Source organism: Leptosomus discolor, chromosome 23, assembly GCF_034619465.1.
Source record: "Leptosomus discolor isolate bLepDis1 chromosome 23, bLepDis1.hap2, whole genome shotgun sequence".
In the NCBI taxonomy this organism is placed as follows: domain Eukaryota; kingdom Metazoa; phylum Chordata; class Aves; order Leptosomiformes; family Leptosomidae; genus Leptosomus; species Leptosomus discolor.
In genome coordinates, this window is record NC_141413.1 from 4,294,478 (window position 1) to 4,321,310 (window position 26,833).

General features: G+C 54.3%; 1 protein-coding gene across 2 annotated transcripts; it reads right to left on the reverse strand.

Moving 5' to 3' along the window:
- Positions 1-1,730: 1,730 nt before the first annotated feature.
- Positions 1,731-26,121, reverse strand: SLC4A5 (solute carrier family 4 member 5). 2 transcript variants are annotated; one of them, XM_086477273.1, is made up of 25 exons: positions 26,049-26,121; positions 25,618-25,809; positions 21,039-21,168; positions 18,401-18,561; positions 18,008-18,163; positions 16,348-16,443; positions 15,935-15,990; positions 13,867-14,024; positions 13,683-13,770; positions 13,347-13,501; positions 12,846-12,989; positions 12,538-12,712; positions 12,084-12,217; positions 11,696-11,967; positions 9,069-9,130; positions 8,431-8,631; positions 7,544-7,657; positions 7,034-7,195; positions 5,001-5,179; positions 4,823-4,895; positions 4,576-4,644; positions 4,141-4,314; positions 3,826-3,987; positions 2,446-2,513; positions 1,731-1,896 (listed from the first exon to the last, which is right to left on the reverse strand). In XM_086477273.1, the coding sequence occupies exons 1-25, from the start codon at positions 26,119-26,121 to the stop codon at positions 1,731-1,733; spliced, it is 3,420 nt and encodes a 1,139-aa protein (XP_086333399.1). The 2 variants fall into 2 exon arrangements, with proteins under 2 accessions (XP_086333399.1, XP_086333400.1); XM_086477274.1 differs by lacking the exons at positions 7,544-7,657; positions 25,618-25,809; positions 26,049-26,121 and adding exons at positions 7,892-8,005; positions 24,422-24,449.
- Between the last annotated feature and the right edge of the window lie 712 nt (positions 26,122-26,833).

Here is a 26,833-nt window from a genome sequence, read left to right on the forward strand (position 1 = left end):
GATGCGTTCAAGTTGAAATAGTTCTTAATGTTAACGTCAAGCTACGCGGCTCTCGCTTAAGTGGTGGCGGGAGTAACACTGTGTTATTTATCTCAGCACGTTTCCTCTGGAGGTGCACCTGAACCAGAAAAAAAAATGGCTATAAATAGGAAATTGCCTTCAAGTCTTTGTTGGACCTGACTATTTACAGAGAACTGGGATCTGGCCCACGCGAAGGTTCAGACCCGTTGCAATATTTAACTGGTGTCCCAGAAACCCCCATACAGCTGGTATAAATACCAGGTAGGCTGTTTCTGCTCGGGGGGAGGGTTGGGGCTCTGTGAAGCTGGAAAGAGAAAATAAAGAATCCGTCTAGGAAAAACGAGTACAAGAAACAGATTGGAGAGGGTTGCTCAGACCAGTGTTTCTACACCGCAGCTGGGCTTAGCCCGTGGAAGGAGAAAAAAAAAACCCTTTAAAAGCCTCATCAGCACCCCGGCGCTGCTGGAAAAAAAGGTGGTGAGAGCTGGGCAGAGGCAAACCGAGCTCGGTGCCTGCGCTGGCTCCTAACCTGCTCCCTTCCCTTCCTTTCCCGGAGGACCCGAGGCAGCGGCGGGCGGGAAGAGCCCTTTGCGGAGCCAAAACGCCGACAGAGACCAAAGCGGGGTGCGAGCCTGAAAGCCTGAGGCGGGGGCCACGCTTGCTCTCCCCTCCCAACCAGGATGGAGGAGATCAAGTGGGTGCTCTGGGCAGGCAGAGCAGGCTCCTCCAGCCAGATAACAGCTCGGGCTCGTCTCGCTCCCATCTGGAGGAAGAGATAGGGCTGCTGCCAACCCCGGGGTGGCCCTGGGAGAGCTGCGGGTGAGGACACGGGGACGGGCGACCCAACGGCTTCGCTGCAGAAACCGTTCCTGATCCCCGGTAGAAACCGTTCCCGATTCCCTGCGGAAACCAAGGCCCCCTTCCCCGCCGCCGCTCTCCTGCCGCAGCCCGCCTGCTGGTGCCCTTCGACCAGAGCTGCTGGTTCTCCTTCCCTTCCCGGGGCATCGCTCCAGGGCACCGGCTCCTTTAGACCCCAGCCAGGCCTCCTCGTCCCCTCGTCCACATCCACCCCGGGGCCGGCAGGGCCGGGTCCCTCCTGCATCCCCGCCGCCGCGCCCGGGATGCTTTGCCGCAAGGAAGGGACTCCCGTCGCCGCGGCTTGGACCTCCTGCCAACGCCAAGCCCGATGCACCATCCCCTTCACGAAACAAGACTCCCCGAGAGCCGGCGCTGCCATTTCAGGGGTTGGGGAGCAGGGACGCACGCTCCACCCCCCCCCCCCCCCCCCCCCCCCCCCTTCCTTCTCAGCCACGCAAACTGCTTCCCCACCCCAAAAATCCCCCTCAAAAACATCAGCCCAGCGCGGTCCCCTTTCCCCATCAGCATCCTGGCTTCTCCCAAAGCCCTGGCCCACCTTCAGCTTCTCCAGCCTAGCAGCGTCTCCGGGGCGAGCGGAGGCCAAAATAGCCAATTCCACCTTTCCAGCCCCATTTCGCCACCAGCGGCGACGCCTTCGCCCGGCAGAAAGGGAGAAAATTCAACAACGCGTTTAACTCGAGATGCTAAAAACTACCAGAGCAACGGACCCCTGGGGCCACCGGTCTCTTCCGTCTCACGTAGAAAAATAAGCCCAATTTGCTTTATATATATATATGAATATATAAATATCTATATATATATATAAATCGCAGAGGAAGCGCTGCGCGGGACTATAGCGTGGTCTCACTGCCCATGTCCCGAGGTGGTTTTTCGGTGTCGGTGTCCTCATAGTCCGACTCCATCTCTATCTTCACCTGGGGCACGGCGCAGATGGGGTTTCGGGAGTAGTTAAATGCGGGAGACGACGGGCACGAAATCTTCAGGTGAAGCGTAATACTGAGGAGGAGGAGGAGGAGGAGGAGAGAGGGAAGTGAGCACCTGGGCGTGGGCGCCTGCAAACCCAAACCACCCCAGCAGAGGGCTCCGGGTGACGCTACCGCCAGTCAAAATTCATTCAAAGACGGTATTTTGCCTCGAACGTGGACAATCTGCAGAATTCGCAGCTGAGGGGGGAGAATAATCCCAAGCTTTCCGGATTCAGGTGTACATCCCGATCCTAAAAATCCCCGTGGCTGTTACCCAGCAGCATTTTTATTGCTCTAAACCCTCTCGTGCCAGGCTCGGGAGGCGCCATCCCCCGCAGACCCGCTCCCAACAGCCTGATAGCCGGGGCCAGCAATGGAAAGCACCCAAAAATACAGCAGGATGCTGCGAAAAAATACACTCGGGTATTTCAGAAGCACCCGAGGATGATGGCAACCGGCTCGAGTGAGCGATGCTCAGCCGGGAGCATTGGCCAGTGATCCCAAAAATGTCTCCCGTGGTGGGTGCTGGTCGCCCGGGGGCTGGGGGAGCAGGTGGGGGAGCCCGTTCGGTGCCGTTTACCTGCGATCCAGGTCTGAACCATTCGGGGAGGAATCAGAACGCAAAGCTCCAGGTGGAGGACCTCTTTCCTGGGGGGACACGGAGGTGAAACACTTCCCAGGTGAGGAAGGAGCCTCCCCAGAAAAAAAACCCATTCACCACCCCCCTCCAACCTGGTCCAGCATCCTCTGGATGGTGGGAGGAGGAGAAAAGCTCCCAAGAAACGCTGATTTGGGGGGCAATTTGAGAAAGAGAAAGGCCCCGCCACCAGCAGCTTGAGGACAGAGTAATGAATGATCGCGTTAAAACTTGCTGGCATCGTGATGCAACCCGGTGCCGAGGTGGAATAAACTCACCCGGATTTATTCTGAATTTTTTTTGGTCATGGCTGGCTTTGCATCCGCTCACGTATGATGTTTTGGGCAGAAGGTCGAGCCAAATTGAACACGTCTGCTCTTTTGCAGCCGGGATATAACGCCACCACAAGCTCTGCATCCCCTGCTTTCGGGGGCTCAAAACCTTCCCAAATATATATATATTTTTTTTTTTTAAAAATCCCCACCAGCATTGGTTCAGGGGGGAGATCCAGGAGAGTCCTGGCTTCCCAAACCACCTGGAACACAAAATTCTTGGCAGCGCCGAGCCTGCTGCATCCTCTCAAACCTGCTTTCAACACAGCAAAGCCTCCTGACCCAGGCTGAATCTTTTAGAGGGGTTAGTGCCATCGGCGGCCGAGCGGATCCCGTCGCGGGGGGGTTAGGAAGCGGTAGGGAACGCGAGAGGTTCCTGAGCTCCTTTACTTACGGCTGAGACAGTGGGGCCCCCCGTTTCGAGGCTGCGATGGCAGGGGCTCCATGGGGATCTTAATGACTGAGGGAGGTGGGAACTGGGGAAGAAAGTGGGGAAATTTGGTGAAGGCGGCGCCTGGGCGGGCTCCGAGATCGCCCGGAGCACCCAAAGGGACTCAAAACTTCTGGAGGTGGGTGCGTGGGGAGGAGGAGGCTTCGCCTTCCTCTTCCCAAATGAACTCGCAGCCCTTCTGCCTGGGGAAGGTTCTGCAGCAGGGGGTTGCATGGGTTAATCATGCTTTGCTCTACTGTACGACGGGTGCCATATCCTCAGCCAGGGATTTTGGCCCTTTTCCCTAGGGATTTCACCTTTGCCACGATTTTCCAGCTTTCAGGACAGTCTGAGCATCCCCTGGAGCCTCCGTCCAGCCCCTAAGCATCACTTACAGGCCCTCAATCAGCCTGTCCCATATACACAGCGAAACACCTCCATGAATTAAAGATCTTCATTCCAAATCCACAGACCTGAAGGTTTTGGTGGGACCTTTCCCTCTCTGGCCAGTCCAGGATGCCCCCGCTGTCCACGGGAGCCCCCCACGCACCCCACACCCACCTCCTCATCGCTGCTGCTGTCTCCTTTGTTGCCTTTTTTCTTCTTCTTCTTGTCATCCTCTTTTTTCTTCTCCTTCTCAGGGATGATGTTGTCAATCCAGGCCAGGTCGTGTTGGGAGAAGACAAAATCCAGCAGCCGCCTCACCAGGATCAGGGCTAAAATCTAGGAGGGGAGAGATGCAACAGCGGGATCTGCAAGAGCATCTCTCATCACAAGACCTGGGGACTACCACGGGACCAAAACTTCCTTAAATCCCAAAAAAACCAACCCCCTTTCTGAACGAGGCTGCAACAGCAGCCCCGGGGATGGCCTTACCATGACGGGGAAAATGATGGCGGCCACGGTGGATTTGAGAATCCAGAGGACGGCCAGGCAGACGATCTGCACCAGCGTGAAGAGGTGGATGCGACGCAACGGCACGTGTCGGAGGAAGACGTAGTCGGGTTGGTGCTTGGCCGGCATGAGGAAGAGCTTGCAGCGGTCCCAAAACTGTGGCGGGACGAAGGCCTGCGTTAGCCCTCAGCCCCATTCCCCGGGCTCCCAGGTAAACCCTCTTTTAGTCCTCAAAACGGGGAATTTGGGGCTTTTTGATGTTTCTCCAGGGGTTTTGGAGAGCTGCTGTCCCATGCTGCTGGAAATACTGGGCACATGCAAATTTTGGGGTCAAAATGGCCTTTTTTGCCCTGGTGTGGGACACCTTCGTGGCCATTAAGGAGGAAGAGGAGGAGGAGGAGGAGGAGCAGCACTTACCTGGATGCCATTCAGCGACGCGACGCCCATGTACAGAAAGACGCCGTACAACACCGGCATGGGGATGTACTGGGGACACGGAAAAAACACGGCGCTTACCCCAAGGAAGGTGACAGCTCGTTCCCAGGGATGGGGACCAACGCTGGGGACCATGGAGTAGGGGAGGGGGGGAAATCCAGCTTTTTCTTCCCAGGTCCCCAAACACCTGCAGGGAGGGAGCAGGGAGGGGGCGCTGGGGATGTTTTACCTTCAGGATAGGGGCCAGGAAGACAGAAATCCCCGTCAGCACAAAGACGATGATGCCCGTCACTCTCTGCTCCCTGGAAGGGTGAGAGAAGCAGGATGAGGCCACGCTGGCTGGACCCGCCGCTGTCTCTGAATTATCCCCCCCGCCCCGAGGAAGAGCGCGGCCGAGCCTTCCTCACCTGACGCCCAGGAATTGGGGCTGCTCCCCTGGGGCGCTGGTTTCCGTCTCCATCTTCAAGCTGTCGATGTGGGCGATGGAGATGACGGTGGCCGCCACGTACCAGGGCAGCCCCATGAAGGAGCAGACGGCCATGAGGATGCCCACCCAGAACAGGTCCAGGTGGTAGCCCGCTGCTTTCTGCAACACAGCACCCAGGAGGATTTGGGGGGGGGGGGGGTGGGGGTGGGGGCAACACGGCTCATCAAGCTGTTCCTAGATTCACCCCAGAGCCCAGCAAGGTGGGGTTTTTTTTTTCCCTGGGATGCACCCTGCCACCCCCCAATTGCACCTTGCAACCCCCTCGTTGCACCTCCTGTAGCATCCTGCATCCCCCCCTCGCACCCTGCATCACCCTGATGCACCCCACATCGCTACGGTGCCCCCCTGCGTTGCCCCGACGCGCCCCCGCCTCACCGCAGTGCGCCCTGCGTCACCCCGGTACACCCATCGTTGCTGTGGTGCCCCCCACATTGCACTGAAGCACCCCACACCACCGCCGTACCCTGCAGCACCCCACATCATCCTGCAGCACCCTATATCACCCTCATGCACCCCACATGGCCACGCTGCACCCTGCATCGTCCCGCTGCACCCTGCATCACCCTGATGCACCCCCCCATGGCCACGGTACACTCTGCTCCCCCTGCAGCGCACCCTGCATCACCCATCACTGCTGCAGTGCACCCCATGCTGTGCTGATGCACCCCACATTGCCATAGTGCACCCTACATCGCCGGGGTGCACCCTGCACCCCCCTGAAGCACCCTGCATTGCTCTCACACACCCTGCATCACCCTGAAGCACCCCACGTGGCCACATCGTGCCCTGCATCCCCCTGAAGCACCCCACATCACCCTCATACACCCCACATTACCCTCAGGCACCCCACATGGCCACACCGCACCCTGCATCCCCCTGAAGCACCCCACATCACCCTCATGCACCCCACATGGCCACTCCGTGCCCTGCATCCCCCTGAAGCACCCCACATCACCCTCATGCACCCCACATGGCCACACCGCGCCCTGCATCCCCCTGAAGCACCCCACATCACCCTCATACACCCCACATTACCCTCAGGCACCCCACATGGCCACACCGCACCCTGCATCCCCCTGAAGCACCCCACATGAACCTGAAGCACCCCACATCACCCTCATGCACCCCACATGGCCACACCGCGCCCTGCATCCCCCTGAAGCACCCCACATCACCCTCATACACCCCACATTACCCTCAGGCACCCCACATGGCCACACCGCACCCTGCATCCCCCTGAAGCACCCCACATGAACCTGAAGCACCCCACATCACCCTCATGCACCCCACATGGCCACACTGTGCCCTGCATCCCCCTGAAGCACCCCGCATCCCCCTGAAGCACCCCACATGGCCACACCGCACCCTGCATCCCCCTGAAGCACCCCACATCACCCTCATGCACCCCACATGGCCACACCGCGCCCTGCATCCCCCTGAAGCACCCCACATCACCCTCATGCACCCCACATGGCCACACCGCGCCCTGCATCCCCCTGAAGCACCCCACATCACCCTCACGCACCCCACATGGCCACACCGCGCCCTGCATCCCCCTGAAGCACCCCACATCACCCTCATGCACCCCACATGGCCACACTGCGCCCTGCATCCCCCTGAAGCACCCCACAACACCCTCATGCACCCCACATGGCCACACCGCGCCCTGCATCCCCCTGCAGCCCCCTGCACTGCTGCCCCTCACCCCACATCACCCCGCTGCACCCCGCTACCTACAGCACCGGCTGAATTTAACACCCCGGAGGCTTTGTCACCCCAAAACCACAGCTCACAAAAGACAAGGGTGAGTCCCTGCTTCGCCCAGCGTGCCGAGCCGGGGCGAACCCCCCCCCCCCGCCCCGTGCCGTGCAGCAGCACCCGATGGGCGCCCCGAAAGCGGGTGCTCGCAGGGACGCAGGCGGAGCCCGACGGGACGCTGTGCCCCCGGCTCACCCGCAGCTTGTGCTCCTTCCTGTTGACGATGACGGCCGTGATCTGCTGGTCCATGAAGATGAGGATGGTGACGAGGAGGGCGGGCAGGGCGCTCGCCAGGTAAACCCACCACGGGTTCTTCCCGAAAGGGAACACGAACCACCCTCGATCCACACGGGTGGGCTGGGAGGGAAGAGAAGGGGTTTGGATACGGCGGCCGAGCCCGGGCACGGGTCAGAAAGGGGGAAAACCCCACGGGCTGACATTTTGGGAAGCCCCACATCACCCCCGAGCATCATCCTATCCCGTATCCATCCCTGAATCCCACCACCACCCGTCGGCACCCAAACCACCCCCAGCAGCCACACGCCTCAACCCTCCATTTCCCCTGGATGCTCATTGGGACTGTGCCGTCCCCACGGGGACTCCCCACGTCACCAACAGCGATGCCCTGGATGGCGGGGGGGGGGGAGAGAAATTTTCAGCAATACTTCCAGAAAGGGGGTTTTTATTCCTTCTTTTTTTTTTTACCTTAAAATCAGTAGGCACTTGGAGCTTTGGGGTGTTGAGTCCGAAAAGCACATCCAGCCCCACAAACATTAGTATGGACATAAAGATAGAGAAATCGCTAATAAGTTTACGCAGCTGCCGGGAGCGAGAGAAAGAGAAAAGGGGGAAGACAAAAACAAGAAAAACACAACAAAAAAAGGAAGGAAAAAAAGTCACAGAATTAGAACATTCCCCAAGAAAAGACAAAGTAGGTTTTCAGAAGGTGCCTGGCCACCGCAGGAGCCGTGATTTTCCCCGAAAACCAGTGAGGAGCTGGAAAGAGAGTGCGGGCGGAGAGGCGAAGGGTCCCCCCCCCCGGTGTGGCCGAACCTTGATGATACTGGGGATATGGAGCTTAGGGGTGTCCAGTCCGAAACAGGCATCCACTCCACAGAAGACCAGGATGGAGAAGACATTGGAAAAATCAGCAATGAAAGCCCTGACCTGGAGGCAAGACGAGGAAACGGGGGTGGAAAGGGTAATTAATGGGATGGAAAGGTTCATTAATGGGATGGAGAGGTTCATTAATGAGATGGAGAGGTTCATTAATGAGATGGAGAGGTTTCCTCCTGCTTCCACATCCTTCCCTGGGGGCTTTCCAGCTCCGCTCACCCATGGATAACCTGGGTCTAACCCACTAAATGCAAATTTTTTTTCCCCCTTTCCATCACAAGATGGTGGGTTATTCAGCATGCAAGAGCCAAATCAGCAGCTAAAAGCTCGGGGAGGATTCTTCTAATTGCTGCCAACCTCTCTCAGAAATACAAATTTATTTTCCTGGAGCTCTTTACATCCAGCAAAGAGACCGACAGCTCCCGTTTTTCCTGCCTTTCGGAAAAGAGGAGGGTGAAACCCGGCACTTTCCTTACCTTGGTGGGGAAATAGCGGCTGAATTTGAATTTTTTCAGGGTCAAGGTCATGGAGTAGGTCCCGAAGAAGAGGATGAAGGACATAAGGGCCAGGTCAGGCACAAATTTACAGGATTTCCCCACTAAGCTGCCGCCGTATTTGAGACATTCCTTCTTACTCAGCTGAGTCCAGTCCAGAGCTGTTAGGTTAATAGCATTGTACTGGGGAGAAACCCCCCCCAAAAAGGCAAAATTAGCATTTTAAGTAATTGCAGCATGTAAGCAAAGGGGTATTTCCCAGCCAAAAAAAAAAAAAAAAAGCAAAATTAGCATTTTTAGCAATTTCAGCGTGCAAGGAAAGGGCTATTTCCTGGTCAAAACCAGCAAAACGAGCAATTTAAGTAATTGCAGCGTATAAGGAAATGGGTATTTCCCAGGGCTGCTGCTACCGGGAGCCCCATCACCACAGGAAAACCCCGGAGCTGCTATTAATTTGAGCAAAAAAGGGGAGGTTTGGTGCTGCCGAGCCCAACCGTGAACCCAAATCGATGCAATTCCCTCGCTCCGAGCCAGCACGCATCGCTCAGCGGATGCAAAAGGCCCTCGACTTCGCCCTCCCTTGTCCCAAATTTCCCGTCGGGATGAGCAAATCCGCTTACCAGAGAAACGTTAGTGGTGTTCGGTGCCACTGGAGCTGAAGCATCGAACAAGGTCGCGTTGGCTGCGGGAAAGGAGTTTGTTATTGAGGTTTTTGGCTAATATCGAGGTTTTGGCTAATATCGAGGTGCCGGAGAGGCACGGCTCAGCCCGGCCGGCGTAAAAGCAAACACGGGGTCGAGCACATCCTCCGAGAGCCGCGTGGGGATCGGCATCCCGAGGGTGGACCAGGATTTGGGGAGAAAACCCCCCGTTTCTAACCCCGCAGCGACTTCTCCCTGATTAATCCCATGCGCCGGCGGAGAACGCGGCTTCTCCTTCGGTGGCTTCTCCCTCCGGGGCTGGCGAGTGCCGGAGGGAGAGGGTGGTGGGTCGGGGAGTATATTTAGGAGCTTCCCAGCTCCTAAAATTTTTAGGAGCTTCCTGAGGAAGCTGCTGGCAGCGGGGTCGAGCATCCCGACACCCGCGTGTTAAGACCAGGGGGGTTGAAGATTGAAAAAGCAGCCTGTTATTTTTGGAGAGGCAGCATCCAATCATGCCCAATTGGCTTTTAAAATTTAATTTTCATTAAAAAAAAAATATTTTAGGGGCTTTTTGGTGTCTCACTGCAAAAAAAAAAAAAAAAAAAAAATCCATCCTTTCCAACCCCCAGCACCTTCTCCTCCAGTGCAAAAAGCGGCTCCGCTCGGCTCTTCGGGTGGCGGCAGCTCCATGGCTTCAGGAGCACCCACCGTCTTTATGGGTGCTCCTAAGCGGGATCCGGGACCGCTCTGCCCCCCACTCTGCCCTCCGGTCCATCCTCTTCCTGGCCCAAGCAGGAATTTCGGCTGCCCCGACCTGCCGCCTCCATCCCCGGCGCCGAGGATTAATGAAGGAGAAGCGATTGCCGGGTTAGAAGCAGAGACCCGGGGGCTGCCGAAACCGGGCTCTGGGGAACGACGCTGGCAAACCCAGCGTTAAAAACATTATATTATTATTATTTTTTCCTCCATAACCTTTTATTTTTCCAGAAACCGGCCTCATTGGTGATTTCTACAAGTTAAAGGGTAGCATACCACTGGTGGTATTTTAAGAGAGGACCCCTAAGGGCTCTACATAAACCCTTTTATCAGAGCAGAGAGAAAAGTAAAATACATGGGGAAAAAAATAACAACAAACCCCCCGCGGGGGAAGAGTATCAAATATTAAAATAGTTTTAATATTTAGAAGGCGATACTCACTTGAGATTGAAATCAGCCCAAATTGATGTGTGCAGCAGAGACAAATATGGTACAAATCAGTTATAATAATCAAAAATCAGAACTAATTAAAAAAGAAAAAAAGAGGATGTAGGGGGGGAATAAACATAATTTTGCAATATCTAGAGGAATGGAAAATCCAACGCAGACACCACTGCCTTGGGTGCCCAGGGCAGCGAGGGCGAGGAATGGGGCTGGGTTGCAAAGAGGCTCGACGGGTTTTTTGGGGTGAAAATGCCTCTCGGCCACCCGGGGTTTGCTCGGGATGGGGGGGCTTGGAAAAGGGGGAGACCTCCCTGGAGGGTAAAGGCTTCGCCTTCCTCCTGCGTTAAGCCACGGCGGCGGGGGCTGCCGGGCAGATGCCGGCGGTCACGGCGCCGTTCGGGGAATTTCAGGCCGCTGGGGATCGCGTTGGGCATCGGGCTTCGCTTCCCTGCGGGTCCGATTTGGGAGGGTTTTGGTTTGGAAAGGATTGTGTTGTCTCTGGGTGTTCCCCACCTGGGATCAGGTCACTCGGCGGGTGGTTGATAGACAGAAATCGAGGAAAAATACAAAAATAAACCAAATAAATGTTAATTCCATCGCAGCAGGTAAAAGATCTCTTCTTGCCGTGACAGATGTATTGGGGCAGGTCTTGGATGCTTTTATTTCTGGGGAGAGCTTCATCATCGCACCCCTCTGCCTCCTCTGTCTGCAGCTGATACTCCCCAAAATCATTGGCATTTAGACTTTAAATAAATTCAGCTCTTCCGAGGTCGCTGCCGTTAGCCCAAAGTGAAGATCTCCGCTGGGAGCATCGGAGCTGCACAATTCAGGCTGGGGATCAGCCGGTATGGCCATCCAAGAGGAAAACCAGGGGAGCCAGCAGAAGACCGTCTGCTCAGAGCCCGACGGCCTCTCCTTTTTGAAAAGGAGTAAGAAAGAGGAGAAAAAACCAGTCCAAGGTGGTTTTCCACACCCAACTGGGACATCCCGAGGTGTCCCAGAAACTGAAGAGGACGAAACGCCTCCGGTGTATTTTCTGGAGAATAAGTTTCCATTGGCAGCAGGTTGGAATAAATGATCTAAAGTGTCCTTTTTTTTTTTTTCCCCCCATATTTCCTTTTTATCCATCCCGGTCTGGCTGCTCCAGGCTGAGGCCTCATCTCTCCAGCACCATTCGCTGTGTCCCACAAAGAACTTCATCCGTGGGGGACAAGGCTCTCCTTCCATCTTGCCCAACATCACCCTCAGAGGAAGAGGACGAGGTCTCTCCAGCCCCACGCTGACCAGGTAGCTGCCTCCTTCCATGTCCTCGGCCAAAGATCCAGCAGGATTTATCCACAGCGGGACCCCTCCCCCCCAAAACCCTTCATCTTCCCCATCCGGCGCCGAAAAAGACGTGTACTCACCTGGGTCGGGGGCAATGCACTCGCACTTGTACATGGTGACGTAGTCCGGCTTGAAGTCCGAATTGATGGGATAGTACTTAAAGGCTCCGATCATCTTCTTGATGGCGTCGTAGATGAAGATGAAGCTGATGAGGGTGGAGAAGCCTTCCTCCGTGAAGCGAGTGATGTACTTTATAATGAAGCTGGCATCGGTGGCCACCAGGATAAGGCACTGTAGGGCAGAGTGCAAGCCGATCCAGAGGCGAAACTCCATGTAGTCGATGCCGTTGCCTCTGAAAGCGGGGACAAGGCGAGAGCGGCCCCGTGAGAGCACGCCTTGGGCTGGAGGACAGCTCCCATCCCAGTACGGATGGGTCCCGGTTCCCCCCTGGCATCGCCCAGAACCTACTTGCTGAAATCGAAGAGCAGCTTCTCGAAGATGAGGATGGGGCCGGTGCTGCTGAGGATGATGAGCGGCTGCCCGGCAAAGAGGCAAAACATGGAGCCTGCCATCGCCGTGCCGAGGAAGCTCTCCATGACGCCCTGGGGATGGATCAAACCCAGCGTTACGGTGATGCTGTGCCACGTTACATCCCCACGGACACCCTGGATGGAGATGGGAATTAAGGACCTCTGCTTGCACCCACATAGGACGGTTGGGACCACGTCCCCTTGCTCCCGGCATTGCCACTGGGATGGGTTTTCCCACTCTGCAGGTACTTCAGGACTGCCAGTCCCTCTTGGCAATGAATCTCCATCCCCAGCATTAAACCTTGGCATGACACAAGGCGGGTAAAACCCATCCCGTCCCATCCCCGCTTGCTGTCCCCAAGCCAAAGTGACCCCCTCTCCTTGGACTCGACCTGGTAGTTGTCCGTAGCGTCTCCAAGCAAGCCCCCAAACGTGATGGCGTTGGTGATGCAGCCCAGGTAGATGAACAAGATGGCAGAGATGGACTGGATATGAAAGCCTTCGTAGAAGTCGCTCGGGAACCAGGGCAGCTTCCTCTTGATATCCAAATAGAGGCCACCACAAAACCTGGGGAGACACCACCAAACAGGTACGGTGCTGCACAAAAGCCTGGGCCCAAAAGGATTTCACCCCTGCCTGCCCCAGGAGGCCACGGGGTGAGCCAGCAGGAGATGTTGGTGGGTGCTGGGGTGCTGCTCACCTGCCGGTCCACGCAAGCTCTTCCCCGATTTCGTGAACTTCGGGCATCTCCCCATCGTCACTGCCGCCTCCACCGCCCCCGGCGCCCGCCCCACCGGCCGTGCCGTTCATCTGCCCAACTTCATTCAGCGAGAAAACCGATTTCCTGCGGGAGAGAGCCATCGGTGTTAGCCGACCAAGCTGGTCCTGACGCAGGGACCACGACCAAGGCCATGGTGTAGCTCTCCATGTGCACTAGAGCTTGGGTTTTGGGGTGAATTTGCAAAGATTGAGAGCTGGCTTTGCTCAACCCAGGCAGGTAATGGACATTTTGCAGGGTAGAAATGGCTCTGAGCTGATCTGAGGGCAAAAACTGCCGAAAAAGCAGCATTTCTGGGAACCTTTGCAGAGGTTATTTCTAGGGATGAAGGCAAGCCAAGCTGCTGTCCTCCTCCAGCACGTCCAAACCAGGAGAGACGGTGATGGCCACAGGGTTGGGACCAGCCTCACATCTCCCACCTACCTCTTCTCAGCCGAGGGCACTTTTTTGGGCGGCTCAATCCTAATGTTGGGGTCCCACTCGCCAGGCGGCAGGACAATGACCTCATCCAGAAACTCATCTATGCCGGCGATCAGGTCTTCTCTATCCCGGGCTTTGTAGGCAACATCGCTGAAGAGCTGGGGGTTGAGAGAGGAGAGGTGTCAGCCTGGGAACGGCATCCAGCACGCCCGTGTCCCATGGAGTTATGGGATTTTAAAGCTCATTTGTTTGGGGGATAGAATGAAAATTGCTTTTTTTTTCCTCCGTTGGCTCTGAGCGAGGGGGTCCCAGTGAGGGCCAGGCGTTGCATCTACTCACATCATCCACCATGAGGGTTGCGATGGCTCTGCCGATCTCATTGTAGGATTTGGCTTTTCCCGCAGGACCAAGGAGAATGAAGAGGAACCTGGGAAGGGAAAGGCGCCGTGTGGGCAACCTTGGACCACGGGCATCCACGCCACGAGACCGCTCGGTGCTTCGGACACGAAGGAATTGCTCTCACCTGGTGGGGACGGGCACCTCCGTCACCCCTCCCAGCATCGTCGCCTGGAGGAGCCGCACAAAAGCCACAAAGGGCTTCTCCAGGAACTCCACTTCTCCCACCAGCACGTTGGAGGCCTCTGCATCCTTGGGGATCTTCTTGATGAACTTGTTCTTCAGCTGTCGGAAAGATGAGGGCGGGGAAGGGAGCAGTTGCCGAAATTTGGCTTTTCCCCCGTCTTTTCCACACCCTGAATAGAAAAGCTGAAGCCACAGTCTCAAACCTGTTGATCTCTGATGGTCCTGGGACTCCCAGAGGTGGGGATTCAAGAGCCATACCCAAGAATAAACCATTAAGAATTCATAAAGCTGAATTTCTTTGTTACTCAAAACCATCACTAAGCCCGAGATTAACTTGAAGCCACATGCGTGGAGCTCCCTAATGTTTGCACGTTGGGGTCTACACAAGGAAAACCCCGTGCAATCCCCCTGCAGATAAATTGGAGCCAAAAAATACGGAACCTGGAGCAAGCCAGCATGCATTTTTGCAAGCCTATTTGCAGCCCTGCAGCCCCGGGCTCCCCCCAGACCCTACATAAGGCAGAAACACTGCTCGGCACTGTGCAAGGGGGGTGTTTTTTGTAGTTTATTCCTCCCCAATCTCAACTTTGGAGCAGGAACAAATAATGGAAGTAGGAAACCTCATTCATGGATTTATTGCCCGGGTCTCTTCTCCCCTGCAGCTCTTTCATTATTAGTCTAAAAGGGTTCAATACCAACCCAGGCAGGGTGTTATTATAATCTATATGCCAGCATGAGGGGAAGCATGTGAGCCGGGCAGCAAGCTCTCCCCTTTCTAATCTTTTAAACCCAAATGGAAAAAAAAAAAAAAATAATAATAAAGCAACTCCTCCAATGCAGCTTGGAATAAGCAAGAGGAGTTAACAGTGACCACTAAGCTTCATGTAACACTTAAAAAGTCCCTTTGTAGTGGGCCTAATAGGGCGATTAAACCTAAATGCTTTGCATATTTTGGGATTAACCCTCCGCACCCCACTGCTGGAGGATGATATTTGGGGTGCGCTAGCGGGCAGCTGGCTCGCTTTATTTCAGAAGGTGCCCTGGAAACCTTCTGCCTCCCTGATATCGTGGCGTCCCTGTCCCGTGGCTCCCAACAACACATGAATTTCCATCTTTCACCTCCCTCTAAACTGCATCACCCCAGGTAAGCCCAGCACGGACACCCCTGGGGAAAAACAAGTGGTTGTCATCCCATACTGTCCTCTACAAACCTGAGTCGCTTTTAGTTTTTCCTTAAGTTTATGCTGAAATCATGCACAAACAGAAACAAAGCAAAGCCCGTACAATGCACCAACGGTTCCCAGCGAAATAGCCTTGATATCGGGATGGGGACGGGACATCCAGCAACAGAACGACACAAAACCCTCCCGATGCATCGTGTCACCAAGCAGGGATCTGCCCACCAACAGCCCCAGCAGCCTGACCTCCTTCCCAGCTCTTTGAGGCAAACCAAACCAGGGGGGGAAGCCCCTGACGGACTCTTGGCCGAGCTCTGCATTAAGAAACCCACCTCCATCAGGCTGCAAACGGAGGGAAACCAGAACCTGCCTCTGTATTTACAGACTGTGATCTCGAGAGCTGCGTTCAGGTCTGCAGACCCAAGGGCTTGGTTGGGATTTACCCCCTGCAACCTGCCCTTACCCAGCCAAGCAAAGGCTCTTTTAGGATCCCTGGACTCTCCCAAGCACCTTTCCTTTCCTACCTAAAGATTTTAAGGAATTTTTTTTCTCCGCCCTAAGGACCTCAAGCTACATCAGCCTCCTCGCACGTCCCTAATTCTGTGTTGAACTTACAAGCACAGGTACTATTTCTGGGACAGCTTCCCCACGAGTTAAGCAGGGATCAATACGTGTATTAATTTCCCTAATTAGGAATTTGTGCGGTTATCGACCGAGTGAAGCTGCACAAGGCTCACATGGACCTTACCAACCACAGAGCCCCTGCCCCACCGCGGGTCGCGTCGGAGATGCTCCCCACAGCATCGCACTAACGTTTTCGGGGACGATTACCTGGTCGGTGCTCGGTGTGTCTGAGATGTCATTCATGCTCCGACTCTGCGCGTGACCTGATGGAGAACCGAGAGAGAAGGTGAGAAACCCGCCCCGTGATGCGCAGCCCCATGCCTGCCCCACCTGCGAGGAGAAAACATGGTGGGAGGACTTCAGCGCAAAGAATAAAACCATTATGTGTTAGCGCTGGGCTTGCAAACCTGGGGCAATAAGCTGAAAACCCAAGAATATGAGTTTTTCTGATCTCGGTCACCCTGTGGTTACACAAACCACATCTCGTTTATGGTTGTGGTGGGATCCCCTTGTCAACGCAATCACCCACTCTCATATTGCAACTTGATTTTTACTTTTTTCCCCCCCTTCCTGCTTCTTTCAGGACCATTTCTGCCTCCCCGCCGCCCTCCCCGGCTTACGCAGGCGGCCGTAGCTCGCGCTCTGCCGCATCCGTAGGTCCTCGGTGGAGCGGTGGAAGGCGGCGCCGGCGGCCGGGCTCCGGACGGGGCTGCGGGCTGGGGAAAAGGAGCCGTTAGAGGAGATGCAGGTGCCATGGGGAACCCTTGGGTGATGCTCAAGGCAAGAGGCCAGGCTGAAAATCAGCTGCCATGCACAGACGGGACCCTCCCAGTGCCGATACCATGGAAATTTGCTTTTCCCTCCCACTCTCATTTGCATTTTTATCCCACCCATAGTCATTTTTCCATTAGCAAAGAATAAACTGCCTTAACCCCAGTCTCCCCATGGCAAAGACTCCGTGCAAGAAGCCTGTGCCACCCCACGCCCCACCAATGCTCTCTTCTAGGCTATAAATGGGTTCAGAAGTGCAATTTCTGTTACTTAGGAAGACTCAACACTTCATTTGGCTTTTTAATCTCATAATTCTCCAAAGAAACTTGAAATTTGCCACGAACTTCACGCTACAGAATATTTACGTTGGCCACCACCACGTTTCACGTGAACGTTTCTCCTCCCTAAACTAGCGACAAGTCCCATTTTTCAGCTCAGATGTTTAAATTGAATGACTTCACTACAAAGACCTCCCTTTTCCCCGACACGTTTTCTGTGTTAAGCCCAGCATTTTCTCAGAAAACCTCCTCAATTCCCAAACCTGTGTTTTCCTTTTGGAAAACCACCTGGACCGGCTCTGCAGAGCTGCTCTGCATCTCTCTGAGACACCAGCTGCAACCACAGCACCTACCCTCCTTTTTTTTTTTTTTTGTTAAACCCACTAAAAATAATGATGAAATTCCCCAATTTCAATGTGCCGGCGGTATTTATTCCAATATCATGGAGCTGCCGTTGGCACAAGAAACACGAGGGACCCCTCTGCTCCTGCCAACGACCACCTTTGCCTTTGTGTCCCTATTTGCAAACTCAAAGCGATGCCATCATCTCAGGAAGGAACTGGAAACGTGAAAGATGCCCCTATTTTCCCTATCTACAGGGACTAACCACCACATTTCCAAGCCATGCTCTGTTTTGAAGGCTTCTGGGCAAATGTTAGCTCAAATATCTAGTCCTCCAACGTGGATGATGGCTGCTTTGAAACCTGGGGATGCCCACGGGGTGGGAATATTGCTTATCGATGGCCTCTTCCATGTGCACTTTGAGCTTGGGCGCTGCTGTTGCTGTCTACCCAGGGAGCAGTCGAAGCCCGGCAAATCCCAGGCTCCACCAAATGACCTCTGTTTAAACCTAAGTAAATAATCTAGCGTGAAAACAAACAAATCCCCTTTTATAATGGCTCAAAAATAGGCAGGTTCAACCGCGGAGCAGACTGGATTTGTCTGTAGGCTGCCCTGCCAGAAAACCCCTTGGCCAAGTGACCGCCAACGCCGTTGTCCCTCACACAACGCCGTTGTCCACCTCAGCAGAAACTCCCTTGGCTTCTGGCTCCCACGGACTCCCCAACCTTAAAACCACCCGTGGTGGAGCTTTTGGGGTCTTTCTCAACGCAGTAAACAGTTGGGTGCCCCCAATGGCCCCTTTCCTTCTCCTGAGATCTTCCTCCCGCTGGGCTTGCTCACCAAAGACTCAAGGATGCAACCGGGCGCAGGTCGGACCCCGAGGACTCACTTGTGTTGGAGGAGACGGACTTGCCGATGTCGGCCAAGGACCGGTGGATTGGCTTCTTGGTTTGGTGACGGTGCTTCCTGAGGAGCACATAGCTTATCTTCTCCCGCAGCTCCGGCTTGAGCAGACCCTCCTCGATCTGCTTCTCGACGACATCGTCTGCAAGCACCGAACGAGGGAGGTGCATGGGTTGCCCCACCGCAAACCCTCCCAGAAGGCTTCAGACAACACCACTTATTGAACCAAGTCGATGGCTCTCAACTCCTGCCTTTGCTTAATCCCGTGCAATTTGGGTTTTATTTGCGTGCAGCAAGTAAATGCATTTCACTCTGTTCCCAGCACTTTAGGACGTGGGCAAAAAGCCACCCAAAACCACTGATACCCGCCAGCTCCTACCTATAATTTGGGGCAAAGAGTAGCCATCTAAGTCCAGGAGCACTGTTCCCGTCTGTAGACACGTCCGCAGCTCAAACAGGCTGTGCAAAGACAACGTGGACACGTGGGGCTTGCTCCACCTCTCCCCGCCTTCCTCCACCTTTTCTTCAAACTTTATCCACCTGAAACGACAGCGGCAGCCGTGGGGACGGGCACGGAGCAAGGAGGGTGTACGAGAAGAGAAGAAGAGAATTGCTTTTCCTGTGGCAGTTCCCTTCTGCGGGCGGCTCTGCAAGCCTGAATTAATTCATCCTGCAAAGTTTGTGGTTGTTATTCAGGATGGGAACGGAGAAATCAAGGACCATCGTTAGACAAAGGGCTGCTTGCACAGTTACGGAGTGGGGCAAAACCTCTCGGCTCCACCGCTGAACTCAGCCCTGGGGATTTCACCCTCCTGTGAGGTCTGGGATGTTCTCCCATGGAGCTGACCTCGCCTTAGCCAGGATCTGCACCCGCGTGGACCAGCCGCGCACGCAGGAAAGCAAAAACCCAGGGCGTTGCAAATGTCTTTTTAATTCCTGAGCAATGCTCACACTTCACCCTGGGCGCTTCCTTCCCACGGTGGGAGACGAGAGGGTTTGCAAGCCCTTGGAAATCAGCACTTCCACCTCCCTTCCTTAATTTCACAAACCAAAGACTTCAGAGCAAATTCGGGAACGGTGGCTCATTTCTCCCAACTCCCCTGGAACGGGGCTCGGGCTCCAGGGAGGGCAGGCAGCTCTCAGCAAGACGTCAATTTGGGGAAGAAAGCTGCTTTGCCTTTACAGGAGGGTTTGCAGGCTCCGTGGATTAGCCTTCGTGGGGCTTAACCTTACAACTTTTAACTGGTACAACTGGGATTTGGGCTCCTGCCGCCGCAGAGGGCACAGACGGCAAGGAGCTATGAGAAGAAGGGTTTTTGGAAATAGCTGATGGCTCATGAACATGGGGAGAGCCCAGAACTGTATTGGCTGCAGCAGATTATGCATTAAAATGCTGCTGCAAAGAGAAAATGTTGGACGTTCCTATGAAAAAAGCCCCAAAATATTACCTAGGAATGCCAGGAGCGGTCTGTCCTGGGGACAAAACCCCAACACATCCAAAAATATAAAATCTGGCCCCAGTGCTCACCTATTCCAAAGCTCCCCACCCTGATTTGCTGGCAGAAACCCCTTCTCCAGCCCTTTAAACAACGCTGCTTTTATTGGGAGGAAATTCAAACTTCCCGCCATGGCACCCACTAAGCCCCGTTGGTGCTCGCCCAAAGCCGATTAGGTCGCTTTTCCTTTCTTTTTTTGCCCCATTTTCCTGCCGAAAGTGGGTTAAGGCGCACACGGGGCGGCGTGCGGGAACTCGAGGCACGTTTCCAGCGGCGCCTTTGCCCCGGGGCCGGCATCCCGTGATGCTTTCGCCAAGGCTACAGCAAAACCCCATCTCCCTGCTGCGCCCGGCTTCTTTATTTTCCATTTATTTCCATTTCTTGGGGATTTAGCTGCAGGGAGCACTGCTCCCACCAAGGAGCTGCTCTCCTGCGGCTAAAGAGGCTGAACCGCTCCTCGCCGGAGAGCGGAAATCCGGGACTTGAGAAACCTCCACCCTCCCGGGGGGAATTTGGAAACGTCCATCTCAAGCCCTCCCTGCTGCAAATCACAACGCACGTGCTGATTTTTTTGTCTTCTGAGCTTTTTGGGGAGCAGGGAGGGATGAGTAGATCTAGACTTGTGCAAAACTTTGGGGGAAAAGAAAGGATTTTAGCAACAGCATCCCTGGGCCGGTGCGTTTTGAGCAAGCCTGGCAACCAGGAGCATGCTTAAGAGCTTCCCAAATTTTTGGTGATGCCAATAAGCAGCCCAAGAGATGGGATGAGCACCTGCAGGGTCCAGTCCTGCTCTGTCCCCCAGCCCTCAGGTGAACCTCCACACCATGTGGGCTACTGAAAGGAAAGGGCTTGGGATGCCATCAGCACCCCTGACTCCCCAAAACCCCTTCCAACCCTACCAGCCCTTACACAGCTGAGCTTAGCCAGAGAAAATCCTGCTTGGATTTGAGATTTTTCCCTTGGATAAGCTCCTAATTCAATAAAGCAAACGCCACTTGCAACTGCTCTAATACTTTTATTAAAGATGTAGTGTGTAGATTTTTATTATTATTGTTTGAGGGGCAGGAGTTTAACTCCCGGCCCGGCCAGCAAAATGTGAGAGGAAAAAAAAAAAAAGACCTGGGAAAATGTTCTTTATTGTCCCCTATTCCCAGTTCCCAGCTCTCTGCTCTAATTCTCCAGTTTCCCAGCATGTTACCCCATTTATTTTCACCCCTTCCCAGCCCTTTCTGGCTCTGCTTTTATGCTGCAACTGGGAATGGGAAAAGCCCTGGCTCTGGGGTTGATCCAGCCTGGGGAGCTGAGGGATGAGATGGGAAATCTTCCTCTCTTCCTCCTCCTTGGCAGGCCACCGTGGTTGTGCAAAGCCCCCCCAAAACGCTGTGTTTTCTGCATTTCCCTAATTCAGGCATGGCTTTTTTTAGCCTCATTAAAAATGATGCTCATTCCCTGATCCTGCTTCCACTCAGGGACATTTGGGGGGGGGATCTCTACAACGCAAAGCATCTCCCCCATCCTTACCTGGCTGACTCTTTCCACTCCATCTCCTCGCCGTCGTGCTGCAGCGTGTCCATCTCCGTGAAGAGCGTGGGGTTGGGAGGCTCATCGTCTTCCCCCAAGATGTAGCGGAGGCGTTCGGCAGCTGGTGACACTGCCGGGGGGCAGGAAAAAAAGAGGTTTACCATCAGCTGGAGATGAGGTGATCCTGCACCATTCCCATAGGGAAAGCCTCAGAGGGGTAAAGTGGGATCTGTAGGGCTATTTAGGATCCTGGTGTCAAAAAAGGAGATTTTGAGGAAAATATTTAAGGTCAGAGACATTGAGGAGTGGAAAAACTCTAAGTCATCCCATCTCAAAATCCCTGTGCAAAGAGATATGGGATGCTGGTGGAAAGGATAAGCGGAGGCTGCGTAGCAGCCAGGAGGGGAACACAGAGGCCCGCGGCCGCCCCTGTATACAAAACAGTCAAATTCCCCTTCCAGGAGCATTATGCACCCTGTTTCCACGGGGTATCCCACATTTTTCCCTACCACGGAGCCCGATTTTGCCAGGTTAGAGCCTCCCGCCATCAGCAACCAAATCCTTACGGTCTCCGGCACTGCGTAGCGGGACGCACGAGTGCTCGGCACACGTTTTCCCACCGGATCCCCGAGGGGAAAGTGTATCATTTGAGGGGAAAAAAAAAATACAAATTTACCATTTCTGCAGGAAATATCCAGCTTCTTGCTGCAAATAACTGGCCAGGCTGGGGAGGGCACTTACTGCCTCCTGCTCCCTGCGGAGTGTTTGAGGAAGGGGAGCAGCGACACATCACCTGCCTGCAAACCTCCGGACTGATGGGAAAAGGGGTTTTCATCTTCGCTGCATTCCCGAAAGCCACAGGAGGGTGACGGACCTGCCCTTTCCTCCCAAAAAAACGAGCCAGGCTGGGTTTTCTTTTAACCCTCTCCATCTTCACGTGTTTTTCTAGCAAAGCCTCGTAATTTTGGGTGCAGGGAGGAATTAAACACCTGGGTGTGAGCCTGGATGCGGCACGGACAGGACCTCTCCCTGGTCACCCGGTTATTCAAACAAGAGGTTAAAATCAGCCCTACGCCTGGAAATGGTGTATTTTTAATAAAATCTTGGGTCTTAGCCCTCTCTTAATACAGCAGGAGTTAATCCAGCTCAGAAAATGTCTTTGTTAGCAGAATCCTCCTGTTCTCAAACCTGGGAATAAGAAAGTCAGGTAACACGGTACCCAAAAGAGCAGGGAATTAAACTGCCGTATGTGAGCAGAGGGAAAACCAGGAATATTGTGCCCTGTCCCCCTTTGGAAGGAGCAGAAACCCAAGTCGTGGGGCCGTGAAAGAATTGGATGTCCCTTGCGCTCTAGGCTGAGCCTGCTTAACCGCTTAAGCCCTTTAAGCCCCACCACCAGGACTAAAGCCCTGTTGTCAAGTCCTCCTTCCACTTCCATAAGCTTCATTATTATGATTATTAATATTCCTGTTAATTTTAGAGCTGGGCTACATGCCTGGAGGGCTTCAGGCTCTTTCAGCCTAAGTGTTGTTCGCGTAAGAGGGGATGAAATTGGTGCGATACTGGCAACTGCCCCCCGCCCCCAGCTTCACGCCGTCTGCTTTGCTCTGCAGCCCAAACTTTAATTTCCCTGCAAAACCTCAAATTCATTCAAATTGCAACGAGCTGGACTACAACAACAACAACAACAACAAAACAACAAAAAAAAGGGAGCTGGAACTATTCATCTCAGGCGGCTGCATTTCTAAAAAAAGGGGGATTTGCCATTTTGCAGGGGGCGGGGGTGGAGGGGTTAGAGCTTTGCAAGTCCTCAACTTGGTGGTTGCTGCTCCCAGCTCTGCCCAAATTCCCTCCTCAGGTGGTTAAGAAAGGGTTCCTCTGCTTCGACCTGCTGGAGGGTTCCCCCAGCGACTTGTTTTGGGGTATTGGGGCTGCGATTAGTTTGTAACGCACTTTAACCACTGGAAACCACAAAAGATAAAGGAAAGCTTGCACATAAAGAGCTTTTTTGGGGGTTTTTTTTTAGCTTTTTACTCCAGTTTAAGGAATAAACCCGTCTCTCAAGACATAACATGTGCTTCCCGGCAGCAGCCGCCTCTGCTCCTCACCGCTCACTGACCCGAGCAAAGAGCCGGTTGCTAAACCAACACCACCAGGGCTTGGCCGCGCAGCCAAAATTCATGGGGTTTATTCACCTGGAGGACCCTTTTGTGCCCGGGAAAGCACCTGGCCTGGCATCTGGTTACAACCCAGCTCTCCGTGGTTTGTTTTGTTTTTTTTTTTTTTCCTCCTGGAAATTTGATCCAGCACTAAATTAATCCCAGCAAGCAGCAGGTATTCCCTTGGGAGAACGTACTGTACAGCGGCGTCCAGGGTTTGGCACCTCTGGGGAACGCAAGAATAAAACTGCTGCAACGACACTGGCCGAAATCCACAAAGCTGCCCCAAAATGGGCACCTGTTTCTTGCAAGACACACTTCAACGGGGGCCCCAGCGCAGATCCGTGCCTCTCCGAACCAGCGTTTACGATGGGAAAACACTGGCGGCTGCCGTTCCGGCTTTTCACCCATCCAACCTCCAGTGTGATTTCAGCCACGGTGGATCCGAACCGAGCCCACAGCCGCAGAATTAGCTCAGCAGTAACGCCAGGGACAACCGAGGATAATTTCACGTACACGAGACCCTCCATTTCACGGGTAATCGGCCAGGCCAGGCCAGTCGCGCTGATTTATACCTCCTTGAGGGCGTACGGAGCCCTTCCCACCCCAACTTTGATCGAGCAGTAAAACCTCACCTAGTGAAGCTTTTCCAAACCAAAAATCCCTCTCTGGCTTTAGGGACAATAAAAAAAAAAGGGTGATAAAATGGGGGACGAGGGAAGGTGGTGCTGCCTGGGGTTTGCAACGCCGCTGGGCAGCGGGACTAAGCCTTATTTAAGTCTCCAGCACATTAACCATTGGCTGTTGTGGTCCTTCTGAACACAGAACAGCCTTTCCCAACATTTCAGGGCTCAGAAGGGTCCCTTCCCCTCCCCCCCCCCAAAAAAGAGACCAGTGTGCACATATCATGGGATTAGATGCTTCATTCCTATTCAAGAAACCTCCAGGTCTGGGAGACTTTTCTCCTTCCAAATATCATCTTTTCTGCTTCCCTGCTGCTGGAGAGCAGTGGAAGCCAATACAGTTCCCCACCCCCCCTACCCCATTATATTTTTCGGGTGAGCTTTGGCGCTTGGGGCCCTGAGCGAGTGCTCAACCCAACCCCAGGCAGGCTCCCAAGTTGTTTTTACAAGGGAAAAGCAAAGTCAAAAAAAAATAATGGAGCCTTTCTCCCCCTCCAGCTCGCCCCGCCACGGACGCCAAAGAGCCATGGAAATAACCTACCTGGAATCGTTTCCAGTTTTTCCCCCATTTCTTCCCGGCTAAACCAAACCTTCGCTGCACGGTACCAAAAAAAAAACCCCAAACCTCCAAACTTCCTCCTTTATCCACTCAGGCTTGTTAAACTCCCAAGGCTTAAGGAGCAGATTATAGAGAATATAAAGCACTTTCCTCTCCCTTTGGCTCTCATGACGGGAAGTTACCAAATCAAACGGGATGCGTGTAGGAGAGGTGAGCGCTTTGGGTGGCAGCGGGACGGAGCGAGCGAGAAAGGGGAGGGAGGGAGAGGTGGGAGGACAGAACTCAACGCTTTGGGGTTATTTTGTGGAGGGGTTTTGTTTCCCAACCGGAGCGAGCTGGGAAAACCCTCTCCAAGCTCAGGATAGAGATTTTTTTTTCTGGGGAAAAACACCCAAATGAGGGAGATTTCCTGGGGGAAAGCAGGGCTGCTGGAGAGTTGAGGCTTTTTGGGGTGTTTTTCCTCCATAAAATGACTTTTCTCTCCCCCAAACCAGCTCAATGTTATATCCTGGTGGCATTTACTGCCTGCGGAAAGGAGGGGACGAGGGCTGGCTTGCGCTGCCACCGAAGGCATGAAGGAGCTGCGAGGGAAGCCCGCTGCAAATAAAAAAACCTCTCCCCGAGCAAAAAAAAAAGGGGAAAACTTTTCCTTCCGCAGGGAAAAGCAAAGCCAAGCCCCTGCCCACTCTGCTGAGCCGCGACGTGCTCTGCTCAACATAAACCCAAATGCAAATTTCTATAGGGGAGGGGTGGAAAAAGAACCCCAAACCCCAAGAGATCGACAGCTACTTTGCTGTGTAAAATGTTAATCTTCGCTAAGGAGATTTAACGAGACCGGGCAAAGCCTCAGGCAAAAGCTTGTCGGGAACAAGGTGTGATGCCCAGAGGACGTCTGCAGCGCTGGGACCCCACTGTACCCCTATTTCCCTGTTAGCATCCTCCCAAGGGCAAGGGCAACCTCTTTTTAGCCCACCCATCACCTAAGCAGCCTCAAATCCCATTTCACACCCTGTGCCCGGTTCTCAGAGACAGCCACCGGGAAAAATAAACCTGGAAAGCCTCGGGAAAAGCTGCGCCAAACGTAAACGCCGGACCAAGCAACACGGGGGCAATTTAATGATGAAACGATGCTGCAAACCCCCCTCTTGCTTTTTTTGGGAAGCTCAAGGGCGACTTACTGGTCCTGCTGGCGTTGTCGTTGCCGCTCTCGTAGCAGCCGTGGCCGCCGTCGTCGGTGTCGGAGCGATCCTGGCGCTCATAGTGCCGCTCGCTCTCGCTCGTCCTGTCCCGGCTGGAAGCGGATCTTCGCCGACGCCTTTTCCTCCGGTAGCCCCGGGGCACCGGCACCCCGATGTAGATGGAGTGGTAATCTAGAGGGGGCGGCGGGGAGAAAGTTTTAGAGAACAGATCTGGGTGTTTCTCACTTGCACAAAAAAAAAAAAAACCCAGGGAGATATTTGCCGCCTTCCCACCAGGCTTAGAGCACCCACAGGAGCTTTTTCCCACGTCGTGCACGGGGATGTGCCAAGCCAAAAGCTGGGAGATCCGGTGCATCAGCTGGCGGGGAAGACCCCGCTGCCATTTGGGGCACCCCAGAGGTTCCACTCACCTTCCTCATCGTCGTATCTCCTCCTTGAGCTGCTGAGCCCCCTCTCGCTCATCCCATCCTCATCCTCCAGCATGGTCCCACCGCTCGGAGAGAGCTGAGCCGTGGGGAGGGGAAAGGAGAGAGGTTTTAAAGGGTGCTGGGCAAGGGAACAGCCTCTTTGCCCACCCACTGGGTGCTCCCCACTATGGGAATCCTTCACACGTGGCCTCAGTGAAATCACAGGGTCCCTCCTGGCTGGGGCGAGGAGGCACTGGGGAGCTGGGACCTTCCCTGCGGATGCACCGGGGACCCGCCGGCACCTCCTGCCAGCGCCCGCGCCTCGCTTGCCCGGGCGAGCTCTCAGCTCTGCCTCGCTCTGCGCCAGCCCTGCCCGCGCTCCACCTCCGCTCTCCCCATATTTAAGAAAATCCGGATAAATTTCACCGGGGTTACGTCTCCGGTCTCTTATTTCTGCTGCTCAAAGGAAGGCGTAAGTGAAGCGTAAGAGATTATTACAGAGATTTGCTGGTACGATTATGGACACACTTTCAGTTAACAGGGGCTGCTTGCTGGCAATAAGCACTCATTTAATTTTCAGGGGAGGGACCTGCACAGGTAGAAGGGGTTTTGCAGCAGCAGAGTTCATTTTTCACCGTCTCCTAAACACAGATTTTACACCGTACACATGCTGCCGCTTCCAGATAGCTTCCTTCAAACCTGCTGTTTGAATCCCCCTACGAGTTTCTTTGGATTTTGCCACGGATGCTAATTAATCTCCTAATTATCTGACCTCCAGTGATTGCCTT